This window comes from Cotesia glomerata, linkage group LG4 (assembly GCF_020080835.1).
Source record: "Cotesia glomerata isolate CgM1 linkage group LG4, MPM_Cglom_v2.3, whole genome shotgun sequence".
Taxonomy (NCBI): domain Eukaryota; kingdom Metazoa; phylum Arthropoda; class Insecta; order Hymenoptera; family Braconidae; genus Cotesia; species Cotesia glomerata.
The window spans coordinates 13,054,941-13,070,993 of NC_058161.1; the positions used below are offsets into that span (position 1 = coordinate 13,054,941).

The window sequence follows — 16,053 nt, forward strand, 5'->3', positions numbered from 1 at the left end:
CAAATCAAAGCTTTTGATGAGTGTAACATCGGGATGAGCTTATATCTTTAAAAACGTCAATATTTAATAAAGTACCGTGCAATTTTACAAAAGTCATTATTTAATAAAGCAAAATTTCAATTTTTTATAATTCACAAATCACACGGCACCCTGGTTAGAAATACTAGGTTGCTAGTTATTATTATTATTATTAAAATTTCTTACTTAGAAATTTAAACTAACAATAATAATAACAATGATAATTTGGAAAATTTTTATTATTATTATTGTTATTATTTTACATTTTTAGATGAGGAATTTTTTTTAATAAAATTTTTTTATAATAAAAATCATAATCATTATTGAAATTTTTCAAATTATTATTAATGTTTTTAACTTTAAGATAAGGAATTTTTTTTTTAATTTTTCAATAATAATAATAATAATAATAATAATAATAATAATAATAAAACATTTTTAAATTATCATTGTTATCATTATCATTATTATTAATATGATTATTATCATTGTTACTATTGATATAATTATTATTAAAAAATTCTTCATCTAAAAATTCAAAATAATCCCAAAAGTGCTAATTTAAAAAAAAAATATTTTTTTTTATAATTTAATTATTAATAATAATAAAAAAAAATTTTTTGCGTCAAATTTTAGTATCATAAAATTTAAAACACATAATTTAATTATAAATTAAAAATTCACATAAAAAAATAAATTGTTTACATTGTAAAAAAAAAAAACAATACTAAAATTAAAAAAAAATTCAAATTTTAATATACTATACTAAAAAAAATACTTAACTATACATAGTGTGGTTTGACTATAGTTTATTACACAATAAAATGTCGTTGCGTGTGTGTGATGATGCTAGATCAGCAAATGGCGTGGTTTGTTATCCGCAATGACAAATATAACAATAAATAAATAATAAATTCCCGGAGTAAATACTCCATTTTTTTTTGTATCTGTCAAAAAATAAATAAACAAATAAATAGTAATTTAATAATTTAATTATTTTAAATAAGTTTCAAGTGTTAATTATTGTAAAGTGTCATGGTTGATTTTTTATTGTTGGAGGTTAATGTATACGCTAGGAATGTTTGAGTTGCTATTGTTATTGATGATTTAATTTATGTGAGTTATTTATTATATATAAATTTTTTTAAATATTTTTATTAATTTAATTTAATAAAATTTTTTTTTTTTAAGTTGTTTGTTGGATAAAATGTCGCCGGAGACGAACCAACAGAAAATCTGTGTTTTTTGTAATGATCCGGAGGATAATGAAATAAAGTATGGGAAAATATATCAACACAATGGAATTATTACTCATTATTATTGTTTGGTAAGTTTTTTTTTTTAATTTAATAAAATAATTACTAGTATTTTAAATGGAAAAAATTCAATTTTATTTTTTAAAAAATAAAATTGAAAAAGTTATTTGAAATGACATCTGACAATTTTTAGAGTTCTTTTTTTTTTTTAAAAAGAAATTATAAAAAATTACAAAAAAAAAATTTTTTTATTTATAAATTATAATAAAAAAATTCTTTTCTAATTTCTGAATGTAGAATTTTTGTATTGAATTTTTTTTTATAAAAAATTATTTGTGACATTAAATAAATTGAATCAATAAGCATGTAACAATTTTAAAACCTATGATAATTAAATAATTTAAATAAGAATTTAGTAAAGAAATTTCACATGTGGGAATTAAAAAAAAAAATTATCTTATGTAAATTTTAAGATAAGGTAAAAGCACTAATTATTGATACTAAGAGAAATGGTTAGGATTTCATTTTTTTAAACATATTTTGAATTTATTTGTCTGAGCTATTGACATTTTTAAAGATATAAGCTCACCTTGATATTACATTTATCGAGACCTTTCATTTGAGTACCCATATCAATTTTTCATATATTTTATATATTTATATATATGTATATTAGGGTGGCGCAAAAAAACCGACTATTTTTTTTTTTTAAGTCTCAAGTGAAAAAATGTTAGTTTTTGATGTTTTAAGAGCTCTCTTCAAAGGACAGCTTAAAAAAAAATTTTTAAGATGTCGCTCCAAATTTTTTTAAAATTCAAAAATCGTCAAAAATCGAATTTTTTTTTTTTATTTTTTTTCTCGTTACGGTATAATTTTATAGACTAAAAAATAAGTTTCTGAAAATTTCAGTTCAAAATTTGAATTTTGAAAGGTCGCTCATAATTTTTTCAATTTATTAGTGCATTAGTTTAGATTTTTCGAGCGACCTTTACTATTCAAATTAAAATTCCATGCATTTTTTTTTTTTTTATTTAGTACAATAATCGATAAAAATACATCACGAGATGAACTAAAAATCAAGCACAACATAGAAAATATAATTTTTTTTTAATTTAATAATTTTATTTAATCAACTGCCAGGCGTGGGTTCGAATCCCAAGCTGGTCTTAGAAACCAGCTTGGTTGAGATTTGACCTTGCCGCGTAGGTTAAGATTTTTTCAAACCAAAAAGACCCCAACGTACCACTCCCAACACTTAAAGTCGGCGATATGACTAATTAAAGAAAAAAAAAAAAAAATTATGAGCGACCTTTCAAAATTTAAATTTTGAACTGAAACTTTCAGAAACTTATTTTTTTTTGGTCTATAAAATTATACCGTAACGAGAAAAAAAATTAAAAAAAGAAAAATTCAATTTTTGACGATTTTTGAAATTTTAAAAAATTTGGAGTGACCTCTTAAAAATTTTTTTTTAAGCTGTCCTTTCGTGAGGGCTCTTAAAACATCAAAAACTAACATTTTTTCACTCGAGACTCAAAAAAAAAATAGTCGGTTTTTTTGCGCCACTCTAATGTATATATGAAAAATATATCAAAAATGCATGTGGGTACTTAAATGAAAGCTCTTGATGAGTGTAACATTGAGATGAGCTTATGCCCGTACAAAAAAAATTTTGGCTCCTGATGAATTTCCGGATGAACTTCAGATTGTGAAACAAATATGAATTTAATCGGGAATTCCAGCTGAATTTCATAATGAATTTGAAACAAATCGTATATGAAACTTAATTTTTTTAATCTGTAAAAAATGTTTGGAGTCAATTATATTGGAATTTTTATTTTTATTTACACTGACTCATTATTTACGATTCTCAAACTTCTATCTGGATAAATATTTTGGAGTAGAAGAACACAATATGCAAAATAATATTTCGAAATTCATCATGAATTTCAGGGCGAATTCCAGCTGAATTTCATAATGAATTTGAAACAAATCGCATATAAAACTTAATTTTTTTAATTTGTAAAAAAATATTTGGAATTCGCCCTAAAATTCATGATGAATTTCGAAATATTATTTTGTATATTGCGTTCTTTTTCTCCAAAAAATTTATCCAAATAGAAGTTATAGAATTGCAAATGTTGAATCAGTGTAAATGAAACTAAAAAATTCAATTTAATTGTCATCAGATCCATATATTTTATGAACCAATTATTGACACCAATTATTTTATAATTAATAACCATTCAGTTGAATGTAAATATCCGATATTGTTAATTTTTAATACTTATTTTATTTATTAAAAAAAAATGTTTAGTTTGATTAGTTTGAAAAATAATTAAAAATCTGGAAATTTTAGTGCTTACTTCTAGTTTATTTTACGAGTTTCAGAATACTAAACTTTATTATTTTAATTAATTAATCTTTCTCATTAATTTTTTTAAATAGTGTATAAAAAAATTGTTATATTGTAGATAAATAAGATTTAAAGGGTGTCAATAATTGGTGCCTTTACTTTAATTTAAAATTCCAGCTGCTGTCATCCAACATGCAGCAAAGAGGTGGCGACGACGATGGAATTTTGGGCTTTCTTCCCGCAGACATAAACCGAGAACTAAACCGCGGGAAGAGATTAGTCTGCGTATTCTGCAAAAGAAAAGGCGCAACCCTCGGTTGCGTCAATAAAAAATGCAAAAGAGTGTTCCACTTACCCTGCGGCCTAAAGAACAACACCCTGCACCAATTCTTCGACCAATTCAAATCATTCTGCCAATCCCACCGTCCAAAGCAGCACATCGACAGCACAGTCCTTAAATCCACCCCAGAAAGAACAACATGTTGGATTTGCTTCGACTCAGCATCCCGGCAAGATGTCTTCAAGACTCTCTGGGCGCCATGTTGCAAAAAGAACGCTTGGTTCCACCGAGACTGTGTTCAACAATTGGCCCTAAGCGCTGGATACTTCTTCAAATGTCCTCTGTGCAATAACAAGAAAGAGTTCCAAAGCGCGATGCAAGAATGCGGAATATTCGTTCCAAGCCAGGACGCTTCCTGGGAACTGGTTCCAAACGCGTTCCAGGAACTGCTGTACCGCCACAACAGATGCGACGCTCAAGAATGTCTGTGTCCTCAAGGCCGTGATTACAACAGTTCCACCAATTCCTCCTGGGAGATGGTTCTCTGCCGAACTTGCGGTTCTCAAGGAACTCACGTTCGCTGTACGAACCTAAGATGGGCCAAGTCCTGGGATTGCAACGACTGTGTCTCAATTCTCTCCAAAAAATTCTCAGAAACCAACACCATAATCAATGGAACCGTTACGCATGATATTGACGTTAGTATTGACAGCGATGATGAAGATTCTTCAAGTAGTGTCACTAAAGCTCTGGAACTTGCTTCGATTAATCTTAAACCTGGACCCAGGTCTGCTAAGCTCAAACAGCTTCATCAGACTGCTCGACAACTCCCGGAACCTACGACGATTCAACAGCTTAAAAGCATCCTTGATGAACAACAAGCGGTTCAAGGTTCCTCTGATAGGCAAAGGAACAATTCAGAGGAAGATGAAATTTCTATTCTTGAAGTTAGAAAAGTTACTCCGCAAAATTCTCCTGAGAAAATTCTTCAGGCTGTTAAATATCCTGAATTGTCTATTGAACCTAGAAAATCTTTTCCTGAAACTTCTAATCAAAAACAAAATGATGTTTCAATTTTTAGAAGTAATGATAGTCAAAGATTGAATTCAGTTCCTGGAACCTCCGTTCCTGGAACTGCTGTTCCTGGAACTTCTGTTCCTGAAACCTCTGTTCCTGGAACTTCTGTTTCTAGAACACCGGTTCCTGGAACTTTTGTCCCCTTAGCATCAGTTCCTGGAACTATTGTTAATGGAACTTTTGTTCCTAGAACATCGGTTCCTGGAAAGGTTGTTCCAGGAACATCAGTTCCTGGAACTTCTGTTCTTAGAACGGTTGTTCCTGAAACTTCTATTCCTAGAACATCGGTTCCTGGAACATCAGTTTCTGGAATTTCTGTTACTAGAACATGGGTTCCTGGACCTATTGTTAATGGAACTTCTGTTCCTAGAACATCTATTCCTGGAACTATTGTTAATGGAACTGATGTTCCAAGAACTATTGTTCCTGGAACTAACTCAATACAAGAATCTTCAGAAGGAACAGCAAGATGTAGACAAGATTTTTTGTTAAATAAATCAAATCAAGGTTCCAAAAGTAATAAAATTATTGAAGATGTTATAGTTGTGGACAGTGATGATGAAAATGATGGAACAATAGCACAGCCTGCTGAAGAATTAGCATCACAATCCCAAATTGAAGCATTTAACCCAGAAGACGGGCTGATGAACATCAAGATTCTTGAAGTGACTTCTTTAGCTCCGGAAGAATTCGCCCGAGTGCCAGATAATTCAACGAACATAGTCAATGATTTTGAACCAGTTCAGAATTCAGAGACGAGTTTTTCGACAAGTGAAAGTATTATTAGTGAAAATTCTTCGGGAGCGTTTATCAAAAGAAAAGCAGACTCACCATCGGTATTGTCGACTTTGGTTGATAGAGTTAATAATGTGATTGATACTAACACCCGGGAACTTATGCGAGCTTCGCTCCCGCCAAAGAAACCAAGATATGGTCCCAATATTTCTGCACCTGCTACAACGACTGATGTTAATCCTACAGCGCTTACGAGACCTACGACGCCTACGACGCCTACGACGCCTACGATGCCTACGACACCTAGTGTGTCGAATTTTGCCACAGGGATGACTAGAATTGTTCCGCCGAGTAATTATATGCAAAATCACGTGGTTTCTTATGCTGGAGGGATTTCTTTAGCTAACTCTGCGGTTATCAAGTTCTGTGATAAGCAGTATATTCTTCCTCTTGGACCGCCGAACAATGCAGCGACGATGTCTTCTGGAGAAAATGGCCAGCAAATTCCTGTAAGTAGAAAGATTTATTTTTTATTTTGATGGAAGGTAGAAACGCCAATTTAGTGACAAGGTCAATTGAAAAATAATGTTTAGGAATTGGGTAATTTAAAAAATTTAATGTACAAGAACCAAAAATTGATTAGGTAAAATTTTTTTTTTCTACAATTATTTACCCATATAGCAATCTTTTTCAAGGCTTGAGCAAGTCTGGTCTCAATTTCGATAGTTAATGTCTTTACCTATGGGTCTTGCTCCGGATACTTGTAGCAAATTCAATTGACAAGTCTTGAACAATTGTACAAGATAGGCCAGAGTATAGCTCAACAATTGTGTAAGAAAATTGAGAAAATCTTAAGATGCTTATCAATCTAACTATATCAATTCTTGAGAAAGACTGACACCAGAAGCATGCTGAATATTCTTGTGCAAGACTTGCTCAAGATCAAATGTTTTCGAATGACCGTACGCATGATTTTACCCCTCCTATATTTACTATAGGATCAGTGGATCTCACTCAGCTTAACCTTTTAGAGTATAGACCTACTGTATTATAGATTAAGACAAAATTATTTTAAAATGAGCACCACTGAATCAATACATCTTCAAGTAGTGGAGGGGAAAAAGTGCTATAAAGTATACAATGCATGATGCATCTTGAGCAAATCTTGAGCAAGTCTCGCTTCAACATTTGCTGTTAGTTTTTGGTTGACAAATGCTTTAGAAATGAACAAATTACTGAGAATTACGGATCTTGAGCAAATCTTAAGCAAGTCATGGGTAAGTGTCTGTTATGAGTTTCTGATTCAAAAAATCCGTCAGAAAGTTTTTCAATGCACCTTGCATTAGACTTGTCTCATATTCTTGCACAAGATGTCTTGAGCTAGTTATATATAAATCTTGAACCAGTTCTTTCTACATGAACTTGACCAAGACCCATATGTAGAAAAAGACACTAGCAACTAGGGGTTTTGCTCAAAATACTGGCACCTAAATCTTGTTCAAACACATGTTGCTCCAGATTCTTGTAGCAAATTCAATTGACAAGTTTTGAACAAGCCTTGTACAAGAACTTCGGGCCAGATTATAGCTCAAGAATTGTGTAAGAAAATTGAAAAAATCTGAAGATGCGTATCGATAAACTTACTATATCAATTCTTGAGAAAGACTGACACCGGAAGCATGCTCAATATACTTGTGCAAGACTTGCTCAAGATCTGCTCAAGATCAAATGTTTTCGAATGACCGTTCGCATGATTTTACCCCTCCTATATTTACTATAGGATCAGTGGATCTCACTCAGCTTAACCTTTTAGAGTATAGACCTACTGTATTATAGATTAAGACAAAATTATTTTAAAATGAGCACCACTGAATCAATACATCTTCAAGTAGTGGAGGGGAAAAAGTGCTATAAAATATACAATGCATGATGCATCTTGAGTAAATCTTGAGCAAGTCTCGCTTCAACATTTTCTGTTAGTTTTTGGTTGACAAATGCTTTAGAAATGAACAAATTACTGAGAATTATGGATCTTGAGCAAATCTTAAGCAAGTCATGGGTAAGTGTCTGTTATGAGTTTCTGATTCAAAAAATCCGTCAGAAAGTTTTTCAATGCACCTTGCATTAGACTTGTCTCATATTCTTGCACAAGATGTCTTGAGCTAGTTATATATAAATCTTGAACCAGTTCTTTCTACATGAACTTGACCAAGACCCATATGTAGAAAAAGACACTAGCAACTAGGGGTTTTGCTCAAAATACTGGCACCTAAATCTTGCTCAAACACATGTTGCTCCAGATTCTTGTAGCAAATTCAATTGACAAGTTTTGAACAAGCCTTGTACAAGAACTTCGGGCCAGATTATAGCTCAAGAATTGTGTAAGAAAATTGAAAAAATCTGAAGATGCTTATCGATAAACTTACTATATCAATTCTTGAGAAAGACTGACACCGGAAGCATGCTGAATATACTTGTGCAAGACTTGCTCAAGATCTGCTCAAGATCAAATGTTTTCGAATGACCGTTTGCATCATTCTACCGCTCGTATATTTACTATAGGATCAGTGGATCTCACTCAGCTTAAGCTTTTAGAGTATAGACCTACTGTTTTATCGATCAAGACAAAATTATTTTAAAATGAGCACCACTGAATCAATACATCTTCAAGTAGTGGAGGGGAAAAAGTGCTATAAAATATACAATGCATGATGCATCTTGAGCAAATCTTGAGCAAGTCACGCAACATTTGCTGTTAGTTTTTGGTTGATAAATGTTTTAGAAATGAACAAATTACTAAAAATTACGGATATTGAGCAAATCTTGAGCAAGTCATGGTCAGAAAGTTTTTCAATGCACCTTCGATTAGACTTGTCTCATATTCTTGCACAAGATATCTTGAGCTAGTTATATATGGGTGGTTCTCTGTAAGGACGTCTTAAATCTGTACAAAATTGTCCGACCAAATTATTTTTGATTTTATTAGAAAAAAAATTAACAAGAGCTACAAAACTATCAGCTTAATCATAATAAATAAACAGCCGAATTAATTTTTGCTTTTTCGATATTTATGTATCTTTTGCCATATAACATGACAGGGGACTGTTTTTTTTTTATCAAGTTGAGAAAAATCAAGCAAACTATATCAATGCATTCAAATTTTCAAGTTCTCAATGAATGTTTACATTAATTAGAATAATATTAAGACTTATGGATCGAATTTTATAAATAAATTATAAATAAAAATAGCTGCCAGGGGACTGAGTTTTGAAGTGGCCCAGACACATATTTCCAGCACAAACGGTGCTTTGACACTAAATAAAATGCCGATAAAGCGCTAACAGCCCTATGGTTATTAACTCAAGGCTAGTTAGGTCCTTATAAACCTTACAAAAGGTAAAATAACACACTGGATTTCTTTTTTTAGCTTTGAACTTCTGACAGGGAACTGTTCTTAAAATGCCTGGGACAAAATTTGGTTTAATGAATTTAATGAAACAAATTAATTTTCGGTACTTTTTATTAAAGAAGATTGTTAGTTAACTAATTAAGTTTATAATTATTATGGACCAAATCATATATTATGGACGAATAACTTAAAATTTAATCTTAAAGCTTTTATTTTGGGAATGGGACAGCCCAGGGGACTGTTATTTCGGTGGTATACGAATTTATAGCAAAAAAACCAAAATTTATTTTATTTTAGTTTTCAATGCTCCAAATAGAAATGTTTTCTTAGTTTCATAATAAATTTTTTTTAGTAACAAAATAACAATTTTTCTAATAAAAAAAATTATAAAAACTCTAGACCCTGAAGGCCATCCGTGCAACTTCCCGATAATTCCATACCTAGGTGCATAAAACTGCACTAATGACGTTTTTGAGCTCATCGAGCTCAAAAATACAATTTATGTGTTATTTTGAGCTCTTCGAGCTCAAAAGTCTGATAGAAGTATCATAGAACACTATTTTTTAAATTTTCAAACCGCACTAACTTTTAAATGAATCAACCGATTTTCACGCGGTTGGCAGTATTTGGAGTAATTCCAAAAAAACACTTTTTTTGTTTTTCTTTCGTTCATGATATTTCATGAACGAATTGACCAATTTTGACCGGATTGACGGCGATCGACGTAATTTTTTCATGCTAATAGCTGATTAGTTTTTGAAATCGATCAGTGCAGCCGTTTAAAAGTTATTTCAAAAAATGTCGGAGTTATGTTAAAAAAACACTTGTTTCCAAATATTTTATCGAGGATATCTCTCGAACCAATCGACCAATTTCCACGTTTTTGGCAGCGATCAACGCGGTTTTTTAAGTTCTGAAATTATTCTATATCATCAAAAACGATTTGACCGGATTAGCGACGATCGGCGTGGTTTTTCAAGCTTAAGGGTGGATTAGTTTTTGAAGTTGATCGATAGAGCCGTTTAAAAGATATTCCAAAAAAACCACTTTCAAAAATGATTTTTTTCTTATTTTTTTTTTGAGATTTTTCAAAATTTCTCAAAATCTATCGCTCCAAATCGGTTCAAATTCTCAGGAAATTTAAGTTTGAAGAAACTCTTTAGAACACCGTTTGGTACGTTCCGATCGGTTCAGTCGTTTAAAAGTTATAAGCGAGTCACATAGTCACACACACACACACACACACACACACACACACACAGTGACAACCTCGCGGGGATAGTCAGGGAAGCTTCCTGTGACCTTAAAACGTCGAGATCTGATGAAAACTCGATTTTTGTAAAACGGGGTGAAAACAATAACTTCCCGATTTTTGAAAATCTTTGATTTTCTTAGCGGGAAGTTAAAAAATGCCTGGTACAGCAAAAAACATCCTTACAGAGAATCACTCATGTATAAATTTTGAAGCAGTTCTTTCTACATGAACTTGAGCAAGACTTAAAAATGATTGCTATAAGGGTACTTAATTGTTGCGTATTTTAAACTTTAACTATTTAATTAAACTATTGTTGTTAATTAAATGTCATAATTAATTTATCAATTGGTGGTTCTACTTAAACAAAAATAAATATCAATAATGCATGATAAAATTTCATTGAGAATAACTTGCTGAGGAACATTGATCAATCATTGCTCCTCATGCATTTTCTCTTGTATAACTTGTAATTCTAACAGTCCGACGGGGATGCAGGCTCCGAACCTGCTAGCGAGTTCAATCTACCAGCATCAGCAACACCAGCAGCACCAGCAACAGTTACCGTCAAACCAGTACCAGAGGCACATTCATCATCACCACCACCACCATCATCTCCACCAGCAACCTCAACCTCAACCGCGGCCAGAGTCACCGCCAGAAAAACCAGCGCCTTGGAGACCCGAGTTCATAGCCAATCTACCTCTGCAGCCGATCCGGGAGCGTTATCCAGCACCGAGGTCTTATCCAGGATCTCAGGCCACGCGAAGGGTCCAGCAATCTCTTCAAGTCAGCCAGGCGAATCAGGAGCAGCCAGAACTAGAGTCACAAAAACAAAAAAGCACAACCCAACAACCAACGATCAACAGTAAGTTGATTTTATCATCTTCCTAATTTGGCGTTTAATTATTATTTATTATATTCAATTATTATAATTTTAATTATTTAGCAACGACGACTGCTCCAGAAGTGATCGATTTGGAGTAAAGGGTCAAAAGATTTTATTAAGAGACTTAAAATTTCGGATGTGTTCTAACAATTCTCTTGAAGTAAGTTTTTAATTACAATAATTTTTTTTAATAATTGTATGCCTTAAACGCAATTTTCTACTATACTAAGAATAAATATGGTTTTACAAATTTTTTTAAAGAATTATAAAATTTATTTATTATTCTGTTCCTAGAACATGGTTCCTGGAACTATTGTTCGTAGAACAACGGTTCCTCTGAGCATAGTTCTTAGAACAATGGTTACTGAAATTTTTCCTCGAACAATGGTTCTTAAGATTGTTGTTTTTCGAACAATTGTTCTTAGAACTGTTCCTCGAAGAATGGTTCTAAGAACTGTTTTTTTTCGAACAACGGTCTCGAACTTCTGTTCCCCTGATTATAGTTCCTAAAACAGACTTTCCTGAAATTGTTCCTCGAACAATGGTTTTTAGAACTGTTCTTCCTCGAACAATGGTTCTAAGAACTGTTGTTCTTGGAACAACGGTCTGAAACTTCAGTTCCTCTGCCTAAATTCCCAGATCAGTGGTTCCTGAAATTGATCCTTGAACAATGGCTCTTAGAATTGTTCTTCAAATAACAATTCTTTGAATTTCTGTTCTTCTAAAAACGGTTCTAAGAAATGACGTTCTTCGAACAATGGTTCTAAGAGCTTTTGTTCTTGGAACAACGGTTCTTAGAACTTTTGTTCTTTAAACAACGATCTGGAACTTCTGTTTCTCTAACCATAGTTCCTAGAACCGTGGTTCCCAAAATTGTTCCTTGAACAATGGCTCTTAGAACTGTTCTTTAAACAACGATTCTTTGAAATTCTGTTTTTCTAAGAACTGTTGTTCTTCGAACAATTGTTCTAAGAAATTTTCTTGGAACTTTTGTTCTCTGAACAACGGTTCCTAGAACAACGGTCTGGAACTTCTGTCCCTTTAACCATAGTTCCTAGAATAGTGGTTCTTGAAATTGTTCCTCGAACAATGGTTCTTAGAACTGTTCTTTGAACAACGGTTCTAAGAATTGTTGTTCGTCGAACAATCAATCTAAGAATTGTCGTTCTTCGAACAATCGTTCTAAGAACTGTTCTTAGAACTTCTGTTTTTTAAACTACGATTCCTAGAACAACGTCTGGAACTTCAGTTTCTCTGACCATAGTTCCTAGAACAGTGGTTCTTAGAACTGTTCTTTGGATAATGATTTTTTAATTTCTGTTCTTCGAACAACGGTTTCTAGAACTTCTGTTCTTCAAACAACGGTTCCTAGCACATTGTTCCTAGAACAACTTTTTCAAGCATTTCTTGTTTTTAAAATAGCGGTTCCTCGAACATCCGTTCCTTGAACAACGGTTCCTAAAACTATTGTTCCTCGAACAACGGTTCTTGGAACTGCAGTTCCTAGAACTATTGTTCCTCGAACAACGGTTCCTGGAACTGCAGTTCCTAGAACTATTGTTCCTGGAACTTTACTGGACTTTTTTTTTCTTTCAAAAAATTGAGATCTTTTATCATTTTAATCTAGCTTAAGGAACACAAATAAATTAACCAAATTAATTTTAAATCTCTTAATTAATTACAGATAACAGCGTACAATAATTATAGAATGAACATAGATTTAGATAGCGCGATAAATTCCGACAATGGTCAAAGATTGCGTTCCGGGCGGAACAATGTTTGCATAGTAAAGCCAAGGTCTTCGCGGGTTCGTGGACCTAAATCAAAGCGGATGAAATATGAAAATATATCCAGTTCCATAAATAATAATAACAACCCAGATGATAATAATTTATTAACTAACGACAGTGCTTCCGACAGAATAAAAGGCGATAAGTCAGCTGAGTCTTCAACAGTGGTGACACCTAACTCAGGAAGTAGTAGTTACAATTATCACCAGACAACAGACACTGCCAAAGAAAATCTCAAGCCGATTAATAATGATGCGAATTTAAATGGCGATTTTAATGGACGGAAATTACGCTCGTCAAAATGTCTTGGTGATATTGATCATCAAAATTCTGATAATATTAATAATAATAATGATGTTGAAAATTCTGAAATTAATTTTGTAAATAATGAAGAAATTACGAATGAAAATTGCCAAGATTTGTCAAGTGAAATCCAAGATGGCGGTATGAGCTGCCATGTTAGCATTGATTTAAATCGTATTAAATCTTTAATTGATGCTAAGCCTAATTTATTTATCAAAAAAACTCAAAGTTTTGATAAATTGTTCTATTTAACTGAAGATCAGCTTAATTCAAAATTTAATAATGGAAAATTAAAACGCAGCTGCAGTTGTGATAGTATTTTTACACCCAATCAATCGCAAGCTATTTCAGCGCCACCTGTTGGTGGAACTGCGGCTAGTGGAACTGTTCCAGGAACCGTGACTGATTTTGGAGAAAAAGAAAATTTAGAAGTTAAGAAAAGCAGAAAGAGAAAAAGAGGACGGAGTTTTAGAAATAATGGTAGAGTTAGATAAATTAATAGTATTATTTTTAGTAATTTTCTTTTTATTATTAATTATTATTGAAAGTGTATTATATATGTTTGTATATTTAACTTTGATGTCTAAAAAAATTTTCATATTTATAGAGAGGTTTATTTAAGTCTTTGAATTTATACTTTTTGACTCATAGATTAAAATAAATGAATAAAATTTTCGACGCTTTTTTTATTTATTTGAGGTTAATGCAACAATTATAGACATTTTTAAAGTGTAAGCTCGTCCTGACATTGCACTCATCGAGACCTTTCATTGAGTACCCACATCAATTTTTTATATATTTATATATATATTATATATGTGTATATGAAAAAGATATCAAAAATGCATGTGGGTACTCAAATGAAAGCTCTTAATGTGTGTAACATCAGGATAAGCTTATATTTTTAAAAATATCAATAATTAAGAAATGACCTTGTATCTTGTGAACTGTTGAAATTTTTAAAGATATAAGCTCATCTTGACATTACACTCATCGATACCTTTCATTTGAATACCCACATCAATTTTTCATATATTTTATATATTTATATATATTATATATATGTATATATGAAAAATATATAAAAAATGCAAGTGGGTAGTCAAATGAAAGATCTTGATGAGTGTAACATCGGGATGAGCTTATATTTTTAAAAATATCAATAATTAAGAAATGACCTTGTATCTTGTGAACTGTTGAAATTTTTAAAGATATAAGCTCATCTTGATATAACACTCATCGAGACCTTTCATTTGAGTACCCACATCAATTTTTCATATATTTTATATATTTATATATATTATATATATGTATATATGAAAAATATATAAAAAATTCATGTGGGTACTCAAATGAAAGCTCTTGATGAGTGTCACAATAAAAAGGGCTTATATTTTAAAAATATATATTATATATATGAATATATGAAAAATATATAAAAAATGCAAGTGGGTACTCAAATTAAAGATCTTGATGAGTGTAACATTAAAATGAGCTTATATTTTTAAAAATATCAATAATTAAGGATGACCTTGTATTTTGTGAACTGTTGACGTTATTAAAGATATAAGCTCATCCTGACATTACTCTCATGGAGACCTTTAATTTGAGTACCCACATCAATTTTTCATATATTTCATATATTTATATATATATATATGAAAAATATATGAAAAATGCATGTGGTTACTCAAATGAAAGCTCTTGATAAGTGTAGCATCGGGATGAGCTTATATCTTTAAAAACGTCAATACTTAAGAAAGTACAGCGCAATTTAACAAAAGTTAGGATTTCATTTTTTTAAACATATTTTTAATTAAGATTGATGTCCAATTTTTTGTTTTACATTATATTAATTAATCGTTTGAGAAACAAAATTAATGCTTTTTAATGATAGTTTCTCAAGTTTATTTTAATTATTGTTAATTTTTTCTAAATTTTTTCTGCAATTATTTATCAATTAAAAAATACCAAATTAAATTATAATTTAATAGTATAGTTATTTTTTGATATTTTTTATATATAAAAATTTTCAATTTTTCTTTGAAAAATTAATTAAAACTGCAAAATGTCTCTAAATTTCCCAGACAATTTTTTTTATTTAAAAAAAAAAATTGAGTATTAAAAATTATTTTAAAAAAAATTTTTTTTTCAAGTTTCTCAAATTTAAATCAAAAAGATAAAAATTAAAATAGCAGGTACTTAACAATTTTTATAATTTTTTTTTTAAATAAATTAATACAAAAAAATTAGAAAAAATAATTGACATGTAGAAATTTTAAAAAATTAAAAATACAATTTTTGATTAACAAATTTGTTTGTTAAAAGTCCCAGAATTTAAAATTCAAAATTTTTAATTCTATTTTTTAATAAAAAAATTAAAAAAATTTTCACTAAAATTTTTTTTTATTTTTAAAAAATAAAATCAAGTTTAAAAATTTATTTTTTGAAAAATTAAATTAAAAAATTATTTAAAATAATTTTTTTAGTTTCTTAAAAATAAATTTAAGCTTAAAAAATTTTTGAAAATAAATTTTTTTAATTAAAAAAAATTTCATCAGCTGTTTAAAATTTCCCACAATGCATTGCGCTCTTACTATAGTTAAATAAACTATACCAATAACCAACACAAGTATACTCAATATTTATTTACACATATATATAGCACACACTATACATAATTTTTTT

The 16,053-nt window shown here is 30.6% G+C and overlaps 1 protein-coding gene and 1 long non-coding RNA gene across 7 annotated transcripts in view; one reads left to right on the forward strand and one right to left on the reverse strand.

Moving 5' to 3' along the window:
- Positions 1–7,774, reverse strand: part of LOC123263646 — a 342,430-nt gene extending 334,656 nt beyond the window's left edge. The window contains exon 1 of the long non-coding RNA XR_006509199.1: positions 7,741–7,774. This is a non-coding gene — a long non-coding RNA (uncharacterized LOC123263646). The remainder of the gene's footprint in view (positions 1–7,740) is intronic.
- LOC123263497 lies at positions 849–14,043 on the forward strand. 6 transcript variants are annotated; one of them, XM_044726309.1, is made up of 8 exons: positions 849–1,134; positions 1,210–1,345; positions 3,808–5,192; positions 5,253–5,293; positions 5,336–6,231; positions 10,866–11,251; positions 11,333–11,432; positions 12,957–14,043. In XM_044726309.1, the coding sequence occupies exons 2-8, from the start codon at positions 1,226–1,228 to the stop codon at positions 13,857–13,859; spliced, it is 3,831 nt and encodes a 1,276-aa protein (XP_044582244.1). In that variant the 5' UTR covers positions 849–1,134; positions 1,210–1,225; the 3' UTR covers positions 13,860–14,043. The 6 variants fall into 6 exon arrangements, with proteins under 6 accessions (XP_044582244.1, XP_044582242.1, XP_044582243.1 ...); XM_044726307.1 differs by having other exon boundaries at positions 3,808–5,968; positions 6,005–6,231; XM_044726308.1 differs by having other exon boundaries at positions 5,253–6,231.
- Positions 14,044–16,053: the final 2,010 nt, after the last annotated feature.